The sequence below is a fragment of the Danio rerio genome, chromosome 7 (genome assembly GCF_049306965.1).
Source record: "Danio rerio strain Tuebingen ecotype United States chromosome 7, GRCz12tu, whole genome shotgun sequence".
Taxonomy (NCBI): domain Eukaryota; kingdom Metazoa; phylum Chordata; class Actinopteri; order Cypriniformes; family Danionidae; genus Danio; species Danio rerio.
In genome coordinates, this window is record NC_133182.1 from 28018232 (window position 1) to 28043502 (window position 25271).

General features: G+C 37.0%; 1 protein-coding gene across 6 annotated transcripts in view; it reads left to right on the forward strand.

The window, feature by feature from the left end:
* The window catches only part of tub (TUB bipartite transcription factor), a 153778-nt gene that overhangs the window by 96090 nt on the left and 32417 nt on the right, over positions 1–25271 (forward strand). For all 6 annotated transcript variants that reach the window (XM_009303181.5, XM_692022.8, XM_073908529.1 and 3 more), the window contains exons 2-3: positions 8315–8366; positions 21807–21969. In XM_009303181.5, coding sequence (XP_009301456.1) covers positions 8315–8366; positions 21807–21969 — 215 coding nt within the window. The remainder of the gene's footprint in view (positions 1–8314; positions 8367–21806; positions 21970–25271) is intronic.

Consider the following 25271-nt stretch of genomic DNA (forward strand, 5'->3'; position numbering starts at 1 on the left):
ATACAGTACATAGGCTAAATGTCTAGGGAAAGAAACTGCGACAAACATGTCCTTCTCTTACATCTGTCTCAGTCCTTTGGGCTCTGTCTGTTTTGGTCATGACCTGATAGGCATCTCCTGTCCTGCAGATGGTGCTTACTGTGAAAAATGCATAGAGCTTCGAGATCATGCTAGCAAAGCTTGAGATCGCCTCAGCTGGCCCTTCTGCATCACAAACACTCATTTCATACCCAGTCTAATAGAGAGGTCTGGTAGGTCACAGGCCCTGCACATAAACACACACACACACACACACAGAGAAAGAGAGCTCACTTGAGGTTAAGGACCTTGTTAGCTACAAACATTAAAAGATAAGTACTGTTGCCTGTTTTTCATTTGAACATATTCATGGTAATGTGCACGTACATTAAAATATGTTTTTTTTTTTCAGCAAATAGTTTTGACTCTGCATATCCCACTATAGTCTGGATTTTGCTAGTGCAGACAAATGTTCTTTAAACAACATCAGTGTTTTATTATATAATATGGTTGGGTAGATGAGTATATAAGAGAGAGAGAGATTGAAAGAAGGCTGAAAGAAGTGTTTTTCTTTAAAACGTCCTTCGGTTGGCTGAAATAAAGTAAGTTTGAGCCAGTTTCCCAGAGCTTTGATTCATGTTTTTTTTTTCTCGTCCGTACGTTCAGTAAATTGCAGCAGATAGTTGTGAAAAGAGAGAATCAATTCCAGAATTTCATTGCCGCTAAGAAAAGGTGTGGAAGAAAGATGCGAAAAGTACTGAGGAAAAAAAAGTCTTGCATAATTCTAGTAATTCTTTCAAACGGCTTTGAAAAATGTTATTGAAATTTTATTGACAAGGTAAATGTGAAAAATTCTTCTGCATAAATGGTAAGGAAGTGCTGTGCTGCTTATAAAAGTGCTCAAATGATATTAAGACTAAAAAATTCTGCCCCCTTTCGAAATCTGTATGAAGAAAAGATAAACTGAAGTTGAACTGAATTGAAGTGAATGGTAGATTATTTAAAATCTTGTTATGTAAATATTGTTTTGATGGATGCTGAGAGTTTCCCAGAGATGGGTTGCAGCTTGAAGGGCATCCGCTGCGTAAAAACTTGCTGGATAAGTTGGCGGTTCATTCCGCTGTGGCGACCTTGGATTAATAAAGGGACTAAGCTGACAAGTAAATGAATGAATGGATGCTGAGAGGCGACACGGTGGCGGCTCACAGCAAGAAGATTACTGGTTCGAGCCTCTGCTGGGTCAGTTGGCATTTCTGTGTGGAGTCTGCATGGTCTCCCCGTGTTCGCATGGGTTTCCTTTGCGTGCGCTGTTTTCCCCCACAAGTCCAAAAACATGTGGTATTGGTGAGTTGGGTATGCTAAAACTGCCTAGTTTATGTGTGTGAGTGAGTGTGTATGGATGTTTCCCAGTGGTAGGTTGCAGCTGGAAGGGCATTCGCTGCCTAAAACATATGCTGGATAAGTTGGCGGTTTATTGCGCTGTGGCGACCCCAGATTAATAAAGAAACTAAGCCGAAAAGAAATTAATGGATGCTGAGATTTTAGAATGTTGTTTTGTTTTTGGACTTTCATTCTATTTTGTTTGAGAAAAAAAATAAATAAATCAGATAAATGTACAACTTAAGTGTCTCAGTATAACACTGTGTGTGTGTGTTATTTATTTAAAAAAAATGGCCCACTATCAATAATTTCTTACACCATATATTTTTATACATCACATATTTTTATACACCATATATATATTTTTAATAGCCAAAGAATATCACTGTAACACATACAAGTGTACTAGATAAAAACACATGACTGGATGCATTGCACTTCTTTTTATTCTAACTGATGCAGTGTATAGCATTACATTTTTTATATATTCCAGGATGACAGTGGCTCAAATTGTGAAATTTTTCACAAATGCATGTTCCACCACTTCTTGAACTCCACTGAAAGTGCTGGAATAGACCGTCTCACTGTCAAACATTTAAATATTTTTTTTTTTATCCTGTAAAAAGCTGTATACTTGGAACGGTGTATACCTGGAAAGCTTGCTGGGAATTTGTGCAGATGTCTAAATAAAGTGACTAAAGTATTCTACAAATGCAGTTTAAATTTATTGTACATACACTGATGGAGAAGCAGCATTTTCTATGAAATGAGGAACTATATGAGGTGCTATACTTAAATAAGTCTTAAAATCAGAGGTGCAGTAGGTGCTCTGCCTAAAAGCCATCCATTAGCATAGTATCTTTGAACCACAATCCCTCCCCTGCCGTCCAAAGCCACATCTCCTGATATCATAAAAGCACACCTCAAAGATGACAAGGCCCATTAGGTCATGTCATTCGCCAGTTAGACAACTTCATAGTACTTTATAAAATGACAATTTCAGCAAAAACTGTATTATAGCAACTTATAATGTGCAGTTACCATAATGCACAATATTTCATGCATGCAAGGATCGCTGGTTTCACTCTATCATGCACTTACTTACTTACAATGCTTAGGGATTTGCTGGCAGGATGCAGGAATGACCTTATTACTAAGCCAAACCCACATGCTATTTTAGACCAAATATTGAGAGTAGCATGGTGAACAATACAGGGAGCGTGTTATAGGTTATCATTGTTCAAAAATGAACCAATGTGAATATAAAACCAACTTCACCCCAGTAAAGTAGGCTAGGCGGAATACCACTGTTTATTTATGTTTTGTTGTTAAACTAAATAAAAATCTACATTATCGATGCTGTAAAAAGTCCCTTATGAAACTGAAAATAGTTGCATCAATTTTTCACCGGAATATTTCAGTGGCTAAACAACACTTCCGTGCATACAGTCAGAATTATTAGCCCTCCTTTGAATTTTCTTTTCTTTTTTAAATATTTCCCAAATTATGTTTAACAGAGCAAGGATATTTTCAAAGTATGTCCGATAATTTTTTACCTTCTGGAGAAAGTCTTATTTGTTTTATTTTGGCTAGAATAAAAGCAGCTTTTAATTTTTTAAAAACCATTTTAAGGTCAATATTATTAGCCTCTTTAAGCTTGAGAAAAAAAATTAACAGAGTGGCTAATAATTTAGAGGGGCTAATAATTCTGACTTTAACTGTGTAACCCATTGGCAATACAACAAAATCTACATCAGCTTTGCGTGACTGAAATTTTTAACAATTTTAAAACAAAACATTACCAGTCTAAAAGAAATACTTCGGCTGTAGTGTGGTCCTTCTTGCAGCGTGCAAAAGTCACTCCAATGTTGATTTAGCATTTGTTTTAACTGCTGCCACTCTCTTGTGTCCATGTGACTGCGGCGCATGTGCACATGCAAACAACGCATCTGCGTGTTCAGATGTACAAATCTACATTTGATGACAGACAGTTTTTGCTACTTATCAGAATCATGGGAATTATCGGCCTGACAATGTTTAATTGGATGAACATTTTTTTGGTTTTATGCCTTACCCACAATATACAAATACATATAAATGCATTTAAATCATTTACTTTAATCATTACTATTGGTATGTGAAGAGACTTTTAACGAACACAACAAAAAATGTTTCTGAAGGCAATCACATACTGCACCTTTAAGTCTTAAAACCAGTTAAATGTGAATCCAAATTGATTTTTTTTAACACACAACTTAATTGTTAACTTTTCGTCAACTGACAACCCCCCTGCAGTTTCCTCGCAAACTCTACTATTGTGCATTGTCTTTTGTTAACATTATATTCAATTTTTTCAAGGACACAAATAGGGAAACTATGGCTGATTCCAATGCACATATAGTTAAGTGGTTAAAGTTGGCCAAAAAGGAAAATGTTGTCATATATTACTCACCCTCATGTCATTTTAATCCCCTGAGATCTTTGTTCATCTTCAATATTTTTGGTTTATTTTTTGCACTTTAAACATCTTGGGACCGTTGCTGTCTATGGAGGATGCGGGAGCTTTCAGATTTAATCTAAAATCTTTTCATTTCTGTTTCGAAGATGAACAAATGTCCCAGGGGGATTGTAACGACAGGTGAGAAAATAACAGAATTTTTATTTTTTGGTGAACTAACCGTTTAAACACCTACATGTACACACACACATACACACACACAGGCGCAATCACAAAGTGAATTGTCACTCATCAGTGAAGCTTGATGGCAAGGGAGAGGAATTCTACTGCACATTGCAGGCAGCTGTCGGAACATATCAATTTATCTTTCATCCCTTGTTGACCCTCATTATTAGGCTCTGTTTATGTCATTATCTGCCAATCTGATGGAAACTGACACCCTTGACTGCTGACATTAGGCACTGTGCTTTGAGCATGTGTTCATTTGTGTATTGTAGCTTTAAAAGGGAGATCGTGAATGTGCTCACATAAGCGTGGCTGTTTTTATATGCTGAGGTTTGTGAGTGTCTGTATTTGAGAATGAGTGTGTGCATGTAGACATGTGTCTTCCTGCTCATGTGCATGTGTGATAAAAATGGTGCCAGTGCTGGCAGCCCATAGAGAGTGACACTTTCAGGTTTAAAAACAGGAAAGTAGAAAATTTGCATTCGGTGCAGCTGGGTGCTGGAATATCCTTCGGAAAGAGAGAGGAAGAGATCTATCTATCTATCTATCTATCTATCTATCTATCTATCTATCTATCTATCTATCTATCTATCTATCTATCTATCTATCTATCTATCTATCTATCTATCTATCTATCTATCTATCTATCTATCTATCTATCTATCTATCTATCTATCTATCTATCTATCTATCTATCTATCTATCTATCTATCTATCTATCTATCTATCTATCTATCTATCTATCTATCTATCTATCTATCTATCTATCTATCTATCTATCTATCTATCTATCTATCTATCTATCTATCTATCTATCTATCTATCTATCTATCTATCTATCTATCTATCTATCTATCTATCTATCTATCTATCTATCTATCTATCTATCTATCTATCTATCTATCTATCTATCTATCTATCTATCTATCTATCTATCTATCTATCTATCTATCTATCTATCTATCTATCTATCTATCTATCTATCTATCTATCTATCTATCTATCTATCTATCTATCTATCTATCTCTGTCTGTCGATCTGTCTGTCCGGCGGTCTGTCTGTCCGTCTGTCCGTCCATCCGGCCGTCTATCCAGCTGAAACACAGTGTAACATATTAGAGCAATGGGTTACAAATACAATATTGTTTCCCATTCTTAATAAAATAGTAGCCAAGCAATATCACTTTGCAAAATTGCCCAGCAAATTTGCCCATAAAGTTGTCTGATGTATAATCAACATAAATGTTTTTTTGGGTCAACTATCTACTACTTTATACACTCAAAAGAAGCTACCAAGAAGCCTGGAGTTCTTAAATTGTTTAGCTGTATTTTTTATTTAATTCTTTACATTTTCTATAGTGGGTCCCACTTTATATTTGGTGTACTTTTTTGTTTTTACAGTGTACTTGTAATTGATGAAATTCCTCCATCTGTAAATTCGGTAGAACTTTATAATAACTACACACTATAAATCATTTATTAAGCATTAGCAAATAGTGAACTCATTATCTGTTAAGCATTAACTGTACATTAATAAACGTTAGTAAGCAGTTTATAACTGCAGCTACAAAGGCTCTATTCTTGACTTATAAACACCTATATAATGTGGTTAATTGTATTTTCATACTCTGTTAAAGATTTATTTTTCATTACTAAATTAAGTATCGAATTATTTACAAACCATTTGTATTTAGGAGTAGTTGAGGGTTTTTAGGACCATTCAGAATGAGTTAGCAACTGATTAATTAACTATTGAAATCAACGTTTATATGTCTTATTATGCAGGCATATACTAATAGTTAACTTATATGTTAGTAAATGCTTTATTAACTCAACTTCATGCAGTTTTGTGACCTAATCTAAAGTGAGGACTATTCATGCTTTATAAATGCCTTATAAATGACAATTAAAGGCTCAGTATCAAATGAATGATAATCTGTGCAATCTTTTCTAAAAAGTAAAATTACTGTAAAGTTTAAACATTGCCACATAACAGGAGTGTCAAAATATGACATCCAACTGGATAAAACAAAAACAATATAATAATTTAACATTATAAGATGCAATGTTTAAACTCATGTTTAAACAGTGATTTTATTTTAGATAAGCTTGCAAAGATTTCTTTTTCATTTGAAGTACAGTTTCATTTGTGTCTCTTTAATGAAATAGGAATGAATAATTTCATTTTTCATGTTCAGAATTTAACTGAGCCTTTATTTGTCATTTATAAGGGATTTATAAAGCATGAGTAGTCCTCACTTTAGATTAGGTCACAAAACTGCATGAAGTTGAGTTAATAAAGCATTTATTAACATATATAGTAATTATTAATATATGCCTGAATAATAAGACATATAAATGTTGATTTCAATAGTTTATTAATCATTTACTAACTCATTCTGAATGATCCTAAAACCCTCAACTACTCTTAAATACAAACAGTTTGTAAATAATTCGATACTTAATTTAGTAATGAAAAATAAATCATTAACTAAGTATGAAAATACAATCATTAAACACATTATAGGTGCTTATAAGTCAAGAATGGAGCACTTGTAGCTGCAGTTATAAACTGCTTACTATTGCTTATTAATGTAGAGTTAATGCTTAACAGATAATGAGTTCACTATTTGCTAATGCTTAATAAATGATTTATAGTGTGTAGTTATTATAAAGTGCTACCGTAAATTCTGCTTTCTTTAAATTTTAAAAGTCCGTTCTGGCCCAATACACCCATAAGTGGTTCTTATTTCTCATCAGTTGGAATAGAATAACTTTTGCAGCGATTATGATAGAGACATTTGTCTTTTTTCCTTTGATTACTGACATGTGCAGGAACTAACAAAATTAATTACAGCAACCTAGACCACACAGAACCTCAGAGGTTCACTTTCAAATTTAAGTTTAGAAAAAAAAGGGCTTCTTTTTTGGAGGGGTTTATTATAACAAAGACAACATATACAATTATTTTTATCACTTTCAACAGTGTTTTATAAAAATTCTAAAGGTTTTCTTTCAAACTATACCAAACTTTTGCATTTACACCTCTGCTTGTGGATTTGGGAAGCTTTTAAACTTGGGGAGGCAAAACCCAGACGGAAACCCCAAAATAGAACTTGACATTAAGAGGTTAGTTTCTGTAATTACATTCGTAATTATACTGTTGACCATTCCTTACACCCTAACCTACCCTTAAACCGGCCTATGGCACCAAACCTCCCCCTAACCTCACCCATATCCCACCTCACTGAATCAGTGGGCTATATTATAAACACAGTAAAGTAAGTACATTGTATTAGTTTTTGATACAAATACATAGTAGTTAAGGCCACCTAATACACAGTAAAGTGGGACCCTATAGGGTGCAAAGACCTATCTGATTAGCACATTTGTGTGTGCTTTATAATGTCAACAAGAAAATAAATGCCTGTGCTGTTCTGAACTCAAGCTGCTTTAATTCTCTCATGACATCCAGATGGGAGCCAAATCAATACCGAGAGCAAACACAGCAGAATTCTTGTATTTGTACGAGTGCATCTCTGTAGTCTGCTTGTAATTATGCTACTACCTAATGCGCCCAGGTTTTGCGTTACAGATTACAGAGCACCACTCTTCCACACCACTCTTGATCTGTCACACTTCTCTCCGCATGGCCCACCGCAGCCACAAAGGCGGCCCTCCATTGCCATTTAATTAACACAGCTTTTGCCTCAGCAATAACAGGCGGCAGAAATGCATAAGGGGGTCTGGAGTGAATGTGTCATGGCTGATTAAAGGGAACGAGAGCAGGGACAGGCAGAGCACAAAGGCCTCACCATAGACCTCCCTCCACAGAGGACCAGAAAGAACACAATGAGTCATAGGCATGATCAACACAGCAGCGCTGCCTGTGTCCTTTGAAAAAAACATGTTCATACGTACTATTTATATACTCTTCTGCCCACATTTTAGGTTTAATGGCCAGTGAATGAAGACCAACTGCTGTGATTTATTGAAATAATAGTGTGGCTAGACATTAGCGCTTTTAATGATACATGAGCTTGCTTGAATACTAATGTCATGTCGTTAGGGAAAGACATGAACAGCAGGGAACTGAATCTGTCGATAAAATCAATGTTTCATTATTCTTCTCTTGATACTAGACAGTTGATTATGATATCTAGACAGTCTGCTGTTTTACTCAGTTTTTCTTGCTGAAGCTTTCCATTATTCTTATTTTTGTCTTTTTTTGCAGCACATTGGATGATGAGGGCACGAATCTGCGGCAACAGAAGCTGGACAGACAGGTGAGTCTTCCTTTAATTTACTTTCAGCATTGCATAAGGCTCTGCTTTAAAAAAGATCTATTTATATATCTAAAAACAAGCAGTCGAAAAATGAGAGACAGATAATTCATTAAGGAGTTACATCACATTCAGAGACTTATTCTTAAGACAAATAAAAGAAAACAGAGTTGAAAAGTTTCCATATGCCATCCCACCTCTTTCCCTTACCTTTATCTGCTGATACTTGCATAGATAGCTTTGAAAATACGTAGATGTGTTATGCTTTCATTTTGCGAGGCTCGTTTCTCTATGGTCTTCATTAGCTTTGTGTTTTGCATTGGGTATTTGGGTAATCCTTCGTTATTAATCATAGCAGACTCTGAGGAGAACAGATCTCTGGAAACCTTCACAATGTTTTGGACAGTCAGTGGTAGTTAGCTGTAGTTTTTCTTTGTCACAAGTGTATCTCTTCCACAGATGTTTTCAAAGAGGTTCTTCAGACAAAATGTGACAAAGGCTACTGAACCGACAGTTGTTAACATGACTAAGAATCCTTGATGTGAAATGGATTAAAGGGATTTATTTTGCTACGATGAATGACTTGTTGTCAGGTTGAAAGTATTTCAACATCTTTTTTTTGTACATAAGCTTAGGGTTCTTGAAAATGGTGCAATAAGTGATGCAATTTTAAAGTAGTTGTTACCAGTGTTGGGCACTCTCTTTTAAAAGAGTAACTAGTTATAATAACAGGTACTTCTCACAAATAGTAACTTAGTTAGTAATTGAGTAAATGGTTTGTATGGGTGTTCCCCAGTGTGTAAAACATATGCTGGATAAGGGGCCGTTTAGACCGAACGTGCTTTTATGTTCAAAAACACAAGGCACACCTCACTGCCTTTTTTGTTGACAAGATAAAAAAAGAATGCGCTTTTTTGTGTCGCTAGACAATGATTGAATCAGCTGGGTATTGTGCGCGAGTGTTGCTTTTAATATTAATATAATTGTAATATTTAATGATATTGTGAGATTTAAGATTTGCAAAGTCATATACTGTAGCTCCGGATAACTCAAAACAGCAACCACAAGTCTCTCCTTCATCTTCAAAAGTCTCCGATGTTGTCTTGACAACACAAACACTGCAGGCACCTCAACGGAAACCTTTGCCTCTGCTTTTATTTGATTGGAGAATGAAAAAGACCCAATGGACGTAACGCCATTTTATGCTCAGAGCTGATGTTTGTGAGGTGCAGCAGGTGGTTAAAACGTGAGACGCACAGGGTGCATAAGCAGCGCGCTCAACGCTCACAGCCATTAGGAAACCGTTCAAAAAAGACGCCTCTCATCGCAAAAAGCATTAGTTGGCAGTTCATTCCGCTGTGGCGACTACTGATTAATAAAGGTACTGAGCCGAAAAGGAAATAAATGAGTGAACAAACTAATTACCAGGGAAAATAACTGTTGCAATATTTTAATAAAAATCTAATTTGTCAAATTACTATAGAAAAAATGTAAAACATTGTACATTAATCTTGTACTTTAATGTACTTTATTGTTGTTGTAGGACAATGTGAGAGACAACCATCAAATTCAACATAAAAGTATTAGAAAATAATGAAAAGTAGTGCTTATATTTACAGTTTGCAAACGCTACCTTTTAACTTGTTGGATTTGCCATCAATCTGACTCCTGGTCTTTGGTGTGTGTTCTCAGTTATACCACGTTCACAGACAAACCTATCATCAAATCATCAAACGACAAATGACATGGGAGCTGTGTGGAATTCCGATCATCTTAGTATGAGGAAAAGTCAGATCGAATTGAGCTGTGGATCCGTTAAAATATTTGAACTCCTGCAACTAGACTGTATGCGACCGGCTGACTGAATGTGATGTATTCCAGTATTGTCCAAGCAGGTCCAGAAAAAAAGTTTGTTAAAAAAAAAAAAAAAAATTCTATTCATAAATGTGATTTTTTTTTTTATGTTGTCTCCACATTCCCTCAAAACTTTTTAGCGGTCTATGAGTTTCTAGTATTCATTGATTTAAGGGGTGTATTTCGTCAGTTGTGTCCAAACCTCATGTGAAATGGAAAGGCGGCTTTAGAGGGGACCTCTGGTGATATACCCATACATACCCCTGTCAAGATAAATTTTTTCTTCACTCTTGGCACATTTCTTGAGTCCTCGCTGTCGCAGCTTGATGATGTACTGGTTGATGTCCAGATTTTGTTGGAAACACTTAATTATTTATATTATTTAGTAAATTACACATTACATTGTGTGTTATTAACACATACACCTCCCCAACCCTAAATCCAACCGTAACAGTAACATTGGCATTACCATAGTGGGCATTCCAATGTCCACTACGCATTGGACCTTTTCCAGGATGTTATTATTATACAGACTGCAGCGAGGACATCTTGCTTTTCTCAAATTCAACAAAGTTTCATTCTTTTGAACATATTGCAAATGTTTTGGTACATTCAAGCAATTGATTATAAACTCTTCCCTTCCCTACATAATCAACTGTTTGTGTAATATATTAGTCTAATATGGTTTGATATGGCTTAGAAACGGCACTGTTGTGCATTGTTTGTGCAGTCATCAAATCTGTAGGCATAGATTAATTCCAAAAATACCAACAGATTACACTGTCATAGTGACAATATGGCCCAGCATTTTGATCATCTTGTTTATGATCAGTGACACGATTACTTGACATTCTCATCTTCACTGACACAAATGCTTACTGTTCAGAGATGATTTAATGATTTTGAGAGAGTTAGTATATATACTAGAGCAGGTAGTGTATGGAGTGATGCTCTAGTACAAAATATTTTGAGAAATGCATTTACTGGTTTGCAAATATTAGGAATTTCAGGAATATGGGGCGAAGTAGTGGCGCAGTAGGTAGTGCTGTCGCCTCACAGCAAGAAGGTCGCTGGTTCGAACCTCTGCTCAGTTGGCATTTCTGTGAGGAGTTTGCATGTTCTCCCTGCGTTTGCGTGGGTTTCCCCCGGGTGCTCTGGTTTGCCCCACAGTCCAAAGACATGCTGCAGGTGAATTGGGTAGGGTAAATTGTCCGTAGTGTATGAGGTTGACAGGCCCAGACCACAGGCTGGCCGGAATGTGTAAAAAAGTTGTTATTATATGGACAAGTCTAAAATGGCTTGTTCCAAAGAGCCGACCCCGCAACCACATGGGAATAAGGCTGAAGAAGAAGAAGGATTTCAGGAATATATTTAACACACTGAGCTTGTTTTTGCATTCAAATAATTAACCTTTGTGTACCAGAATTTAATTATTTAGATGTTTAACTAAGACTTAGACTATCCTTTAATTATCTATTAAACATATCATGGTCAAAACAAACACCACTGTGCAAATCTTTAGTCTACATATGTTTTATACATTCACCGGCCACTTTATTCGGTACACCTTGCTAGTATTGGGTTGGACCCCCTTTTGCCTTCAGAATCTTTTGTGACATAGATTCAACGAGGTAGTGGAAATAATCCTCAGAGATTTTGGTCCATATTGACATGGTAGCATCAAGCTGTTGCTGCAGATTTGTTGGCTGCACATCCGTGATGCAAATATCCCATTCCACCACATCCCAAGGGTGCTCTTTTGGATTGAGATCTGGTGACTGTGGTGGCCGTTACAGTACAGTGAACTCGTTGTCCTGTTCAAGAAACCAGTCTGAGTTGATTCAAGCTTTATGACATGGCGCGTTATCCTGCTGGTAGTAGCCGTCAGAAGATGAGTACATTGTGGTCATAAAGGGATGGACATGGTCAGCAACAATACTCAGGTAGGCTGTGGCATTGACACAATGCTTAAATGATACTAATGGGCCCAAAGTGTGCCAAGAAAATATCCCCCACATTATTACACCACCACCACCAGCCTGAACCTTTAATACAAGGCAATAATTCTGACCCTATCATCCAAATGTTGCAGCAGAAATTGAGACTCATCAGACCAGGCAACGTTTTTCCAATCTTCTATTATCCAATTTTGGTCAGCCTGTGAGAATTGTAGCCTCAGTTTCCTGTTCTTAGCTGACAGAAGTGGTAACCGGTGTGCTCTTCTGCTGCCCTACCCCATCCGCCTCAAGGTTGGACATGTTGTGGGTTCAGAGATCCTCTTCTGTATACCTCGGTTGTAACAAAGTTATTTAAGATACTGTTGCCTTTCTATCAGCTCAAGCCAGTCTGGCCATTCTGGCCTCTGACATCAACAAGGCACTTGCGCCCACAGAACTGCTGCTTACTGGATATTTTCTCTTTGTCTGACCATTCTCAGTAAACCCTAAAGATGGTTGTGCATGAAAATCCCAGTTGATCAGCAGTTTCTAAAATACTCAGACCAGCCCGTCTGGCACCAACAACCATGCCACATTCAAAGTCACCTGAATCACCTTTCTTCCCTTTTCTGATGCTTGGTTTGGACTGCAACAGATCATCTTGATCATGTCTACATGCCTAAATGCATTAAGTTGCTTCCATGTGATTGGCTGATTAGAAATTTGCGTTAACAAGCAGTTGGACAGGTGTACCTAATAAAGTGGCCGGTGAGTGTATATATTTGTGTACAGGTTTATGTGGTTTAAGAAGACATAAAATTGTATAATGACATGGGTATGATATAGGTAAAGCATGTCTCTTGTAATTCACAATGCTCAAAAATCTTAACAGGATCTTTTGACATAAAAAATTTGGGGGTTAGGTTTAGGGGTAGAGCGAATATGTGTTTGTGTGTGTATGTGTGTGTATTTTTGTGAACTGCCATATTTGTCCTATTTAGCTAGCCATTTTATTGTAAGTTAACTGAGAAGTAATGAAATGTTTAAATAATGACCATTTTTTTTTACAATCAGTGTTATTCAAACAGATTTAGTTTGGTTTGCTCAAATTTCAGACAGATATATATATAAAAAAAGATTCAGTGGTGCATTTTTAAAGCATCAGAACCACAGCGCTGGAACCGATTTAGGGTGTTAGAGGAAACAGAAAGAGCAGGCGCCTGGATGCCTCGATGCCTTTTATCAGAGGAAGCTGACAGCTCCGAATTCTTTTTCTGTCAAAGTCCTTCCTTTCTTCATCCATCGAAAAGTGTCTAGAGGTGGGCTGTAGATGGTAGATAGGATTTTAATGAGCCGTGCACATTAGATACACAAGCCTTCGTGTTCTTTCCCTCTGCAGTGAGAGTTTGCCCTCGAGGATGCTTTGCATTTGTTTGTGTCCTGTAAACACCAGCGGTTCCTGCAGCTGGATAGGGAGATGAGCATCATTTTCTCCTAACCAATAGCTTTAGCCCAGAGCGCTCCACTGCTCTTTAATGAACCTCCTACTCTCTTCAGAAGACCATGAGACCAAATTACCATGTTTATTGCTATCCTGCTTTCATAATAACCTTGAAGGAGCCCAGCCTGAAACTGTTAAGCATCACCTTAGCTAGGCTTTTTGTGCACTCTGTTGCCTCAGGAGCCTTTGACAACTGCATTTCAATGAATTTTAAGGTGCTGCGTGAGCACGTACTCCAAACGATGCATTTTATTGATACCGCAAATGTTATGGCTTATTTGGCAGCGCTGTTTAGCATCAGCTTTGAGAACAGAGGAGAGCACAGACGGTGAACGTGTTTAGGCAATGTGTTCGCAGATAAACAACTTTTTATTAGAACATCAATATGGGGATCTGCGCGCGCTGCACAAAGGCATGTTTCCCCAAGCAACGAGGTGCCGCCAATAGAACGAGCTTTGTTTAGAAAGCCCCCGAGGGAGATGCAATCTTGTAGGAACATGAAGCCTTATTAAAAACAGACAAAAAAGTCATTGTTTCCGTGTGAAGATGACAAATTTTTGAGCCAAACCAAATCACAGGATGTATCAGAGGGTTTTAACTGGTTTGTTTTAACGTTATCTCTGTGAAACTATGAAGAAAAAAGTAGGACAGGATGTTGACACCGATCATACTAATCAGTTTTGATTTATGGATTTTGAGTTCACTTCGTTATTGTCCCATTTTGGTACCTACATCAAAGTACACTATTTCAAATATAACTTTATAAATGTATGAAAACTTTTATTGCTGTAAATTCCTTGTGAGTGAAATTATATTACATTGTCATTCAGATTACATTTACATTTAGTCATATAGCAGACGCTTTTGTCCAAAGTGACTTACAATTTAAGAGGCCTTACAGTAGTAGGGGGAGAGAGAAGAGTGTTTCTTCAGGTGGTTTGTCAAGCCCACTCACCTGTGTCAAGCACATAATGAGTGATTGTAATGCTGTGTTAACACTATATGCGGCATGCGTTAATAAATTGCGATATTTGCGAGTAAATAGACGCGTGAACATTTTGAGTTTACTTGCTTCATTCGTTTGTCAAATTAGCCTAATTCTCATGTCTAATTTACTTCAAAATAGAAGCGGATTCGTGTCATGAGCAGGGCTTCTGTTTTGCCCGGTGACTCTATCTTCATTGCTAAATGGCTGAAATGGATTTTATTGAGATAGTGGTTATGCTTTATGTGCTTAGGAAGGCTGAAAAACAGTGTATATTTGTTCGGCGCTTTGTCTGAGTCCACTATATCCTTTCAGAGGTGCACCCAGATCTCTGAGTTCATCAACTTGTAATGAGTAAGGTGTATTACCACATAAGAAATTACTACTGAGGGAAATCGTCTTCGCAATCTTATTTTAAGGGCTATCCATATTGCTCCGAATACAGGCTGTTTCAAACTCCTCCACAAACTATACCTGGATGATGGAAGCTTTCAGCGGTGCATCAGACAGAGCTGTGCCCAGTTTGATAAATTTGTCAATTGTCTGTTGTCAGCAAGAGGATTTGCCCTCAGGACACCAACAACAGGTGTTACGTCATAATCAGGCCCCTGCAAGAGCAAGCTAAAGTTCAGACTTTCCAACTCAAGCGATTCATGTGATACGCACAAAATGCTCGACTTGCACAGCTTCATTCGTGTGAATCACATCGTTCACGCTGCCTTATTTATGCGAATTGCATCGCATGATGTCTCTTCACATCTTTGCATTGACTTGAACATGGTAATCACTCGCTCTTGACGCTTTATTCGCGTCTGGTGTGAACACAGCATAAGAAAGTGTCTGGTTGTAAATATGCAATACTCGTGCAAGTGTCTGTTATGATGACAGTGACCTGAAACATGTATAACAAATATTTTTATATAAAAAAATTAAACAACATACTCTGACTTCCACTAATTTAAAATAATAAATGTAATGTGATCATGTAATTTTTATGTAACCTCTTTTGGTCTGCATATCAGGTGCAGACCATGCCAACTGATGCTGTACATCACTGTACTAATAAGGGCTAAAATGAAAGTGTCCAAATGTAGTTAATGTATACAAGTAATTAAATTAAGAATTTTTTTGCAGTGTTTTTTTATTATATATTCATAGTTCTACATTATACATTGGATGATATTTAGACAATCTTAACATGACAGATTTATTCTAACATGCAGTATATATTCATTCATTAACTTTTTCTGACTTTGTCCCTTTATTAATCCGGGGTCGCCTCAGCGGAATGAACCGCCAACTTATCCATCACGTTTTTACTCAGCGGATGCCTTTCCAGCGGCAACCCATTTCTGGGAAACACACACTCATTCACACTCATACACTAAGGACAATTTGGCCTACCCAATTTACCTGTACCACATGTCTTTAAACTGTGGGGGAAACCGGAGCGCCCGGAGGAAACCCACACGAACACAAGGAGAACATGCAAACTCCACACAGAAAGGCCATCTGACCCAGGCTTGAATCAGCGACCTTCTTGCCCTGAGGCGACAGCACTATGTACTGCGCCACTGTGTCGCCTGCAGTATATATAATGAATGAAAATATAAAGATTGTGATCATTATATAATACAGTGCATTTCTCAAATCCTTTGTTTTTTTAGTTGACAAACAATAGGCACTAAATGGTTTTCCTGAGGCGAATGTAATATTATTTGACACATTGTTTATTACAAGGCGTTTAAACTTTTCACAGTAGAAACACAGAGTGAGCCATTATAAAGTGCAGTTTAGTATATTGCAATGCTTCTTTTAAAATACTATTATTTATGTTTGTGTCTTAATATAACTAGGAATAAAGAGGAAGAGAAGATCAATCTATATTCTGCTTGAACGTAGGCTTGACAGCAGTCTGTCACATCACATAAGAAACTATCAAACCACATTTATTTTGCTTTTGGGACTAAAGTTCACAGAATGTGACAGCTTCAATTCAAAGTAAGCAAGCATAGAGCGTATTGTAACTGGAGGCATGCTACATCACATAATGTTTAATAAGGTTTTTTTTTTTTTAACAGACTCCACATAAAACAACACACACAAAGGTTTAGAAATGGAATGGTGTTTTTTCCTTAGTTTGATTTGCTTTGATATGCAGTACTCAAACATGACAACTGTACTCAGATCTGCATCAAATCATTGTTCTGTATCCAATTAAAAAATAAAAGAATTTAATTGAGATGTGGCAGAAAATTGACCCAGTGGACAGTCAATCCAGGAGGCAACATAATTCATAATTACAAATGTGCCATAAACACGGTTAAAAATAGTCCAGTCTGGGTCCTTTTTTTGCAACCCAACAAAGGATCAAATAAAGAACAAACCCAGCACAGGATGGTTTTGACCTAGCTAGGTTGGGTTAAATGTTTAACATAACATGCTGGGCTGTTTTATTGAACTCAACTATTGCTCAATAAATTTACAATAGAGCTGGCTTAAAATGAACCCATAACAATGAACCCACAACAAGTTGCGTCAAAGCTAGGGATGCTCTGATCAGGATTTAATCAGGTGATTTTGAGTATCGATTCCTTGTTATGGTGATTGGCTGATACTGAGTTCCGATTCTAATGCTTCAAGTTTTATAATGCATAGAGCACATTTTCCCTTTAGGTATGAACCATAAGAGAAGATCTTGCCTCATCTAAGAGAATAAATGAAGTATGCTGCATTTAATACCTTAAACACATCCCTTTGGTGTGAAAGTGTCTTGGTCAGAAGCAGCTTTACAGAAAATAATTTATCCAATCATTTAACTCTGGCCTAATGCCTTTATTTATCAGGTGTTGCCACAGTGGAATGAACTGCCACAGAAAATAACGCATATATAGAAAACACCAACCTAATATGATGGTAGTGGAAACACTGCACCTGTAAGTTAAAGTAGTATCGACATATGAGAGAATGGGTTAAATAAAAATAAGCCATCATAATTTTAAAGAGTAAAAAATGATTGAGTGAGCACATTAGTTACTGAAAACCAAGCAGTGTGTCTTCATCTTAAATGAATGTGTAGTTGCTGTTCTCATTTTATTGCAAGAATAGTGTCCAGACGAAACCTTGATTGTCCCCTAGCAGTATTAGAAATAATACACTTAAATTTAATGGTAACACTTTACAATAAGGTTCATTAGTTAATGCATTTACTAACATGAACTAATCATGAACAACACATGTACAACATTTATTAATCAATATTAATTGAACATTTACTAATGGACTATTTACATCCAAGTCCATGCTTGTTAACATTAGTTAATGCACCATGAGTTAACATGAACTAACAATGAACAACTGTATTTTCATTAACTAACGTTTACTAACATGAACAAATACAGTAGTAGATGTATTGTTCATTGTTTGTTCATGTTAGTAAATGCATTAATTAACATTAACTAATGAACCTTATTGTAAAGTGTGACTAATTTAATTAATGTAGTTTTTCAATTAGAGCAAGTAGAGTTCCAACTTCACCAGGGGTGTCCAAACTTGGTCCTGGAGGGCCGGTGTCCAGCAGAGTTTAACTCCAACTTCCTTTAACACACCTGCCTGGAAGTTCCTAGTACATCTAGCAAGAGCTTGATTAGCTGGTTCATGTGTTTAATTGGGGTTGGAACTAAAATATGCTGGACACCGGCCCTCCAGGACTGAGTTTGGACACCCCTGAACTTAACAATGCTTACTGTTGACTCTGGGACTGATCTCAGAACTATCTGTACCATTCGCAAGCATATTGTAGCTCAATGAGTAAGCAACAAGCACATTACACAACACAACACAGCACAGCATTACAAACAAACAAACAAACAAACAAACAAACAAACAAACAAACAAACAAACAAACAAACAAACAAACAAACAAACAAACAAACAAACAAACAAACAAACAAACAAACAAACATTAATAAAACTGCCAACACCCAAAGCATGAATGAAATACACTCCTGCTATAGGTGGTTACCTCAAACCCCTCAAAATCTTAGTTGAAAATGAATTTTGAAGCTAAGTGAAGATTGAGCTCTAAAAAGTGTTTCTTTAACATCGACGTTAATTTTATTGTCAAGATTTTCTTGTTTTTTAGAACTTGTAATGTACACAAACTATAAAGAAAGCAACGTAAAATGATTGTTCTCCTTATTGTCCATTGCTAAAATAATTTAAAATATGACGCGACCCCCCCCCCCCCCCCCCCCCCCCCACCACAGAGCTTGCTGAGGCCCCCTTGTGGGCCAGGACCCCACTTTTGGAAGACGCTGATATAAAGTCAATTTTTTTTAAAGAATGTGTTGATTGCTTATTACACACACAGGGATGTGCAGCATCACATAAACACCTTTTAACATGAAAAATTAAAGGTCTGCTGGTAAGTTTGAACCTTGCACACTAGCAGATCTGTTTCTTCGCTAGTGAAGCAAGAAATTCATGGAAGACACAAAGTATTCCATGTTGCGACAGCCACTTGCTCTTAAGGGAACAGCAGATGAGACTTCAAAACACATCCATAACTCATTAGGAGAGTTTTCCCCATCCTTAAAATAGCAATTGTGAATTCAGGTATGCCCTAAGTGCACCAGCTCTATGATATTTAGACCGTTTGCTTAAATCGGTAAGATAAAGCCCTAAGAATCTGTATTAGCTGGATTATGGATTTTATAGCTGCTAATGACATGTTTCTGCTTGCAGTATGTAGGCTCGTTTTCTGGTTTAAGGGTTTTTCATTTGCTCCACCACCTGCTAGCACAGGGGAAGAAAGAGTTTTTCTGCCTGACTGGACAGAGCCGGTCTCAAGCCCACTGCTGGCTCAAGGATTTCTTTAATGTTTAATAGACTCCAGCATTGGAACTCTTGACTGTAGCTTTACATAACATCAGGTTGCTGTGAAAATGAAGAATGTTGTGTGGGGAAACCCATGCTGGGTTGAACATGCAGTCGTGTGTGAAAGCAAGGCTTGTACTGGTTCTGGGACACTGAAAATTTCATAAAGAATTGACACAGTGCTTGGTTCTTATATGGGCTTTTTTCTCGTCTTGCTGAAGCTTGAAAGTTTTAAGCTTAAATAAGGATTTTTTTAATTAATATTCTTTTTTTCTTTAATGGAAAAGTTAATGGAATAATTTTGTAACTTATTATTATCATGGATGAATGCTGAAAGCTCATTTATTTGACGAGAGAGGGGAGAACTACTGCTAATAGTCACATTTAACTTTATTTAACTTTAATATTACCCAATACTTTTTACTCCATGAAGAATGTCTTCATTAAAGCATATAGTTAAATGACTTGTCAAGCTATTGAGGTCAGTTAGACCCCGTCAGAGATTTCTCGAGGGAAAATTAAAGGAATGGAAAACTTCAGTGCTGTGAGTCACGGAGCTTCATTTGAGAAAGTTCTCTCGTTTGTGGCAATGATCCTTTTTTAATTAATTTGATTACAAATGCAGTCAAACAGTAATACAAGTTTTGTCAAATGTGAAACTTTTGTACGTATGTTTTGTATATTTTAACAATTTATCTTGATTATCACACATATTTGTAATATACGCATTTGAAAAAGAATGTATGTTCCTTTTTATCTGTTTTCAAAGTTACATTTCTGTGTTTTATTTTCAGTATATCAGTATATTTCAGGAGTAGTAAAATAATTTATTTAAAACAGATGTTTGAAATCAGATTATAAATGCATTTAGTAATATTTTTTCCTGACGAAACTGTTGTTGTACTTTTTGTTGTGCCTTTAGGAAATATTTTAGTGAGTACTATAGGCATTTATTTACATGGTAAAATAAGCATAATCTAGTGGCCTTTGCCTTTCACTTAAGCTTCTTCTGATACCAAATGATCAACTAGAAGTCAAGTTATTATTTGTTGTTCCTAAAACTTGGATAGGCGACAAGACTTTTGTCAGGTAGTGTATACTGTATGTTCACATTCCATTGTAGTATTTCATACATCTCACACAATGTGCTCTGAGTTTCATAGAGTTTGAAAATTGTAGTTTGGTACATGATCCCTGGAAATATTTAGATTTCTCTGCACAACATATGTGCATTTAAATATAATTTAAATGTTAACATTAATACATAAATAAAAATGACAATCTTTAAAACCATACCAGTACCTAATAACAAATTTGTCAAGGAGAAACAGTGTTGCTGATGCAGTGTTGCTACGCCCAGTCAGTAACTGGATGGGAGACCATATGCCAAAGCTACTGTAGGTTGCTGCCAGAAGTGGTGTTAGTGAGACCAGCAGGGGGAGCTCAACCTGCAGTCTGTGTGGGTCCTAACGCCCCAGTATATTGATGGGGACTCTACACTGCTCAGTGAGCGATGTCTTTCATAAGAGACATTAAACTGAGATCCTGACTCTCTGTGGTTGTTAAAAATCCCAGGTGTCCTCATCACTTTGTCTCCTCTTTACCAATCAGCTTGTGTGTGGTGTGCATTCTGGCACAACATGGCTGCCATCGCATCATCCAGGTGGATGCTGCACACTGGTGGTGGATGAGGTGACCCCCCAAAAAAATGTAGAAAGCGCTTTGAGTGTCCAGAAAAGTGTTTATACTTTAACAGTATGTTGAGTGATTAGTTTAACCCAAAGCATATAGGTTGTACATAACCAGTGCTGTTGTAAACATTTACTTTTTGCGTTCCGTCCGTGCTGCAAGAATACTTCTGAATTGCTAGTAGGCAGCGGGGTTTTTATGTTTCACTGTCTGAAGTTTTTTTTTTTACCAGTGAAATGCATGTGATTTTACTGTAACAGTAGCTCAAACTCAAAAAATAACAAGTACAAAAACTTTGTAACAAACTGCCAGTACATTTTCTGTTATTTTACAGACTTATTTCTTTATATATTATTTCTTATACATAATATTTTATAGTATTAATCTACAAAAATGTCAATAAAAGTCACTTTGTTAAACTGTAGATTTCAACTTTCAACATCAAAAGTCAACAGAGCCAAGATCAAGGTCCCATGATGCAATTCACAACTGTAAATATACAAAATACAATCACAAAATATGGAAACTCTTAATTAACAGATCTTTTTTACAGTGCACTGTATCCTCAAGCTAATGCTTGACTGTTAATGTGTTTGAAGCGAGCTCTACTGGAACAGAAGCAGAAGAAGAAGCGCCAGGAGCCCCTGATGGTGCAATCTAATCTGGACGGCCGCTCTCGAGTGCGCAGGACCCGGCAGTCAGAGGAACAGGCTCCCCTCGTGGAGAGCTACCTCAGCGGAAACAGCAGCACCATCTACCACGGTACAAACTACAGTTCAAATACAACACACACTATCACAACTCCAGATTCGAGGGTCACATTCACTCTCGAGGGCATGAGACAATATTCCGAGCCGTCATTACACTGACATGCCAGTATCGACTCAAGCTGCTCAAACAGAGAACCCTACAAAGGCTTGTGATTGAAAATGGAAATGCTTGTTTGCTGATTGTTCGGCAAACAATGGTGCCATTCTTCGCTCTGCCAGCGGCACTGGCTTGAGTTACTCTATTGATCTCTGTCCTAGACTGCTCACTGCTAGATAAACCCTTCCTACAGTGACCTCAATCATCTCTATTAAAACATTTGCCAGTGTCAGGGTCTTTCCTCTAAGCTACGAGAAGCCTTTTCTTCATTTTCCTCATGGTCAACTTGTGAGCAAACATTATTCTAAGCTGTTCTTGTCGCATTTCCGTGCCATATTTCTATTTTGGGACTCTATGGATGAGGCCTACACAATGAAATAGCCTGTTCTAGAGAGGATGGCAGAGTGTCAGAGACAGCAAAACTGCATTTTGTGGATCATGTCAGTCTAAAAATCTTATTCATTCAGTTTAACTTAATTTTTTTATGATTGTTTTCTTTTCTTTTTTACATTTCTATTTATTTATATTTAGTTTTAATAACTTTAGAGCTTACAATTAAAGTGCTGGGCCAATAGACACTATCAAATGTTGAATTGTGAAAAAAATATATGTTGATAACGATGATAAGCTCAGGACGTTTACACTCTGTATTGATCTAAAAGTCAATCACAAAGCAGAAATATGCCACTAGAGGGATCTGTAATTGTGTTGATATTAGTAATGCACCAAATTTTCAGCTGCTAGAAATTTTTGGCCGAAAATATGAGCCGAAAATAGGTTATGCTGTACCACCCAGAATTGTTTAGCGCTCCCAGCACTACTCCATATGAAACCTTTTTGAGCTTTCTGTGTTTCACATGCTGTGACTTTTATTCTATTATATTTACATCAAGAAAGCAAATTTTGTAAAGCGTGCACACATTTTTATTTATGTCAAATGAGAATTTAAAGATCCCCTAATATGCATTATAAAAGGTCATATTTTGGTTTTGGGGGTCTCCACTAACAGGCTGATATGAATGCAAGATTAAAATTTCATTGTTTTATAACAGTGGTCTCAAACTCAATTCCTGGAGGGCCACAGCTCGTTTATCTCCAACCACCTCCAACTCATATCTGCTTAATAGTCTCTAGCAAGGGTGTAGATTTGCTGTTGTCATTGGTGGGGGCATGCATCCCTATAGCGCATGCATAGAACAGCACAACTTCTCTAAATGCTTAACAATACAAATAACAATTAATGAAACACGTCCCATGCTGCAAAAGTCAATTTACATGATTATACTGCAATCTGGCTTTGAGAAGTATGGATGTAGAGAAATTTAGAGAGACATGTGACGCAATTAAACCGTTTCATCCCGATTATTATTTTTCACAATCATAAATAGCAAAATTGAAACTGAATTTCGATTAATTGCACAGCCTTGGTTAACAGTATTATGGTGGCTTTCAGGCGAACTTGACTTTAAAAACTTAAACCTTTAAAAAGTAGCTACATATTTTCAAATCTTGTACAGTGAAAAAGGAATGGAAAAACTCCTTGTTTTGGCGCCTCTCGCATGCAAACGTAAACACCAATCCAATCATACTGTCCTTGTGTGTTTGTGGGAGGAAGGACCCGAGAATAGAATGTGATTTAACTTAGATTACTAAAGGGTTAATGGAGCATTATTTTATTTTTAAGGTGATTCAATTATTAGTGGGGACATTTTAGTAATTGCTGGATATTAGTGGGGACACATCCTCTCCATCCATGCCAAATCTATGCCACTGGTCTCTACTAGTCTTGAACACCTTGATTATCAGCTGTGTTTGATTAGGGTTGGAGCAAAACTGCAGATCTGCGGCCCTCCAGGAATCAAGTTTGAGACCTATGTCTTATAATATGCATTTATTTTTACCTAGTTATCTCAATGGCTCCCATATTATTTGTTCCTTAGTGTGATGGTAATCTGCAGTGATTGGTCCGATGTCCCATTCTGTTGCGATTTGGTTGACTGCGTTCAGCACGAGATGGAGAGAAGCGCTCACCATGGCTATGAAGTAGCAGAGAGTATATGTGTGAGCCTGATGCGGGAATGCATTATTATCACGTCAGTGTAGGAACAGCTGGTGGTGGCCATAGCAACGACAAACGGCGAGAAATTGCAAATTCAGTAACCGTATTTAAATTGGTAAAGGAAGAAGTGCACATTTCAACGTGTTTTTTTAGACACGATATGTAAATAGCCCCATAAAGATTTAACCTGAGAGATACATCACAAGCTGTGCAAACTACAGAAAACAAGGAAATCAACCATTTTAATCACACTTACATGTTGTGATCTGAAAGATGAAGAAACTGGTCCTTGTCAAGGTCTGACAAATTTCCATACATTAATAGTCTTTGCTGATCCTTTCTTTAATAATAAACAGCCGGCAAATTCCACGTTGTAGGCTAGGTTATTATGCTAATCATCAGAAAAAATGACAGGAGCAAACACAGCACATGGTATACTGTGGTATTATTGTGAATATTAACTATTTATTTTTCACAGAGATGGGTTGCAGCTGGAAAGGCATCCGCTGCGTAAAAACGTGCTAGATAAGTTGGTGGTTCATTCCGCTGTAGTGACCCCAGATTAATAAAGAGACTAAGCCGACAAGAAAATTAATGAATGAATGAACCAATTATTCCCCACACCTGTATCTCTGGCCATCTCTCAGTGATCCAAATCTTCGTGTTATGATCAATCCTCTCCTCCGCACTCCTTTAGTGGAGGGGAAGGGCGCGTTCATGCTTAACCAGATCCGTCACTTCATATATGAGCAGGCAAAAGATTCAGATACAAGACGATTTATTTATTCAACTCTGAGTTGACTCTTTCTTTTAAGAATTAATTGTTTTAAACACGGTGCTCTTTCAGATTTAAACCTCAGCTGGATCTTTTCATCCACTTAGAGCTTTGTTACACTGTATGGAAGACCATTTTCAAAACTCCATAATAGGGGATCTTTAAAATGAGAGAATTTAGAGCTTATCTGTTGTGGCTTGATATTTGTAATGAATGTTGTTTATTTATTTATTTCCTTTATGTAGCCGGGAGATCACATTGAGACAGTACGGTCTCTTCTAGTGAGACCTGGTCAAGATGGCAGGCAGCACATAAAATTTAACACACAAATCACAGAAAACAATATTACACAATTACAAAAAT